The following is a 2,773-nucleotide window of genomic DNA, read 5'->3' as shown; positions in this document are numbered from 1 at the left end:
TCAGCAGGAGATGTTGCTTACTCTGTGTGCGGGCTTAACAAAACAGGTCCTGATCTCAGTGGTGTTTCACCAGAGGGCATCTGAATTGCACTAACAACAACCGCAACATACAGGCAGGATCCCCATAGTACCAAGGCACTGAGTACTTGTAATAAAACTAACATAAATCAAACAGGGTCTCCCCCACAAAGGTTAAATACAACATGGGCTCCCAAGTGGTGGGAGTTGACACCTAGAATATGGACCCTGGCCAAGCTGGCCGTGTACTTGACCAGAAAGGAGGGTCTGGCTGGCATGAATGCCTCATGCCTGCCGAGGCTGGGGGGACGTGGCGTGGCCCCGGGGGTGGGAGTGCGGTGGCAGGGAGCGGGGAGTTCCCACAGGTAGCCGCACTGATGTTGGCGGCTAGGGTGGGCCGAGTGGGGGCCGCCCACAGGCCGCTGCAGCAGTGTTGGTGCAGAGGAGGAGTGGCGAGCACTTACTGGCGCTTGAGAACCACCTGCAGATGCCACTGGCAGTATCACCGGCAAGGGGAGGGTGGCAAGCGGCTGCCACTGGCAGGCATCACTGGCACCATTGGCGGCATCCGGTGTCAGGGGGTGCACTGCCAGTCTCAGAGGCACCCCCTACATGTCACCACTGCTGGCCGGGTGGGTCTGCAGGGCCACTTTCCTCTCCTTGCTCCATTCCCGTGTCCAAGCTGGGCAGCGTCTGCTGGCTCCTTGGCACTGCCCGCGGCCTGCTGTGAGCCGTGTCCCTGCTTGGCACGCTTCTTTTGAACCTCTGAGGCACTCCTCCCCTCCCTGTGTGTTTTTATCATTCTTTGTCCCACGGATTCTGCTGTCCCCTTTGCCTGTGGCCTCCCCGCCTAAGGGAGGCCAGTGAGCGACTTCCTGGGCTGGGTCCCCGCTTCCTTGTCAAGGTGGACGAATCATTGGGGAACTTGGGGCGCCTAAGGCTTCCCCTGCCCTCGCGGGGGTGGGAGCCCCCTGACATCCTCAGGCGGGGGTCTTTACAGTGCTGCCAGGCCCTTGGGAGCCTGCCACCTCTCTCCCCTGCTGCATGCGCACGCGGACCCCGACTGGGAGCCCTCTGCTGGGACGGGGGAAGGCCACCCCGGCTGGACTGCAGCCGGGGCACCCCGAGGAGCCGGCGGAGGCCGGGAGGGAGGAGCGGGGCATTGCATCCTGCAAGCGGAGCCTCCCCGAGGGCACGTGACCCGTTCCCCATCTCCCGGGCGGAGCCGGCGCCGGAGCGGGCCGGGCTGCAGCCCCGCGCCGCAGAGCCCCGCCACCGCAGCTGCGCCTCAGGGGCTGCGGAGCCAGCATGTGGCGAGGGTAGGTCTGCAAGGCGTCCCCCTGCTGCGGGCGGAAACTTTCGTTTGCCCTCCCTGCCCCTGCCCTCGGCGGCTGCGGGAGGGTACTGAGGTGGGCCCCGCTCCACCGCACCCCGCGCAAACCCTTCCTCGCCCCGCACCCCGCGAGCATCATGCCCCTGGGGACAGCAGCTGGCAGAGCCGGGGCGCGAGGTCCTCTGCATTTCCCCGCTGCTCCCTGTGCCCGGCTCTCCTCGGCTTCCCAGAGAAGTTGCGGAGTTTCTGGACGGTGCCCTCTTCGCCGGGATGGTTTAGGCAGGGGTGGTCCTGCCTTGAGCAGGGACTTGATGACCTTGTGAGGTGCCTTTCAACCTCACTTTCCTATGACCCCCTTCTCTTTTCCCCCTTTGCTCTCTCCCCCCTCCAAGGCTGGAAGGGACCAGAGTTCGGGCAAGCAGTAGCCGGCGCTTTGCTGTGGCTCTGAGGGGAAAGCCAAGGGGCTCCTGGCAGATCCTACGGGATTCCCACCCTGGGAGGTCTGTCTGGTACCGGTCCTGGGGACTTGGCTCGCTCTAGTGTTGGCCTTGAGTGCCCATGCGCAGGCAGGACGTGCTCCACGCTTGTGCTCCCCAATGGCTGGGGACAGCAGACCTGCCGGTGCTTTGGATGGGGGAGAGGCTGGTTGTGTTTTTCCATCAGGATGGGCTGCCTTTCAGGAAGAAAGGAGGTGTCTTAACGCCTTCAGCTTCTTGTCCTTGGCTTTGAGCCCAGGGCCATGCTTTCTGCCTTATCTCCTCTAGCCCCTGTGTGTATGTAAAGAGATGGATGAGTGGTGGCAGAGACCTTTGTCTGGGGAAGGTGTCTGTTTTCCCCTGGCATTTGAGCTGTCCCGGACTAAAGCAGAGGTCTGGTCCGAGCAGCTGAGGAGGGAACAGGGAGCGACCTGCGGTTGGTTTCTGCAGTATGCACAAAGTTTCCAGAATCTCACATCCAGGAGGCTGCATTTTTTTCCGGAGGTAACTGATATTATTGGCTATGTCTTTGAGGAGCAGCCCGCTTCTGTCAAATGAGGCATGCAGTAGAGAGCAGGCGAAGGGGAGAGAGACCCTCTGAGCTGTTCCTTCTTGTTGTGCTTTGAGACCATGTTTTGTTCATCAGAGGTTTGTTCTCCTTCAGAAACCTCTCCTTAGCTGAAGGATGGGGCTGTATGAGAGGCAGGAACAGGGAAAAATGCCCTGGACTAAGAGGAAGCCACTTGCTCAAACAGAAGAAAGGGAGAAAGAAAAAAGACAGGGAAACCAGTGGAACAGAAGAACAGACGGAAAGATGAGAGTGTGTTAAGAGCACAGAACCAGACTGAAGGTAAAGGGACCCAAAAGTGTTAATGGCAGTGAAAAAAGGAGGTGGGAGCATGGGGAGCAAGCTCATCCTTAGAATTTTAGGTCTGGATCCTGCTGC

The 2,773-nt window shown here is 60.3% G+C and overlaps 2 protein-coding genes across 9 annotated transcripts in view; one reads left to right on the top strand and one right to left on the bottom strand.

Annotated features, from left to right (window-relative positions):
* The window catches only part of LOC102386369 (bestrophin-1), a 43,738-nt gene extending 42,702 nt beyond the window's left edge, over positions 1-1,036 (bottom strand). For all 4 annotated transcript variants that reach the window (XM_006033341.2, XM_025215099.1, XM_025215100.1 and 1 more), the window contains exon 1: positions 483-1,036. The gene's annotated coding sequence lies outside the window, so the exon portion shown is untranslated. The remainder of the gene's footprint in view (positions 1-482) is intronic.
* RAB3IL1 (RAB3A interacting protein like 1) overlaps positions 1-2,773 on the top strand; it is a 32,524-nt gene that overhangs the window by 1,763 nt on the left and 27,988 nt on the right. Inside the window, exon 1 of one of the 5 annotated variants that reach the window (XM_014524530.2) lies at positions 1,212-1,337. The exons of 3 other annotated variants lie outside the window; for them this stretch is intronic. In XM_014524530.2, coding sequence (XP_014380016.1) covers positions 1,327-1,337 — 11 coding nt within the window. In that variant the 5' untranslated portion in view covers positions 1,212-1,326. Of the gene's footprint in view, positions 1-1,211; positions 1,338-2,250; positions 2,332-2,773 lie in introns of those variants that run through there. One more of the 5 variants, XM_025215104.1, reaches the window with a different exon arrangement.

Source organism: Alligator sinensis, unplaced genomic scaffold (genome assembly GCF_000455745.1).
Source record: "Alligator sinensis unplaced genomic scaffold, ASM45574v1 scaffold973_1, whole genome shotgun sequence".
Lineage (NCBI taxonomy): Eukaryota > Metazoa > Chordata > Crocodylia > Alligatoridae > Alligator > Alligator sinensis.
This window is presented reverse-complemented; position numbering and strand designations above follow the sequence as displayed.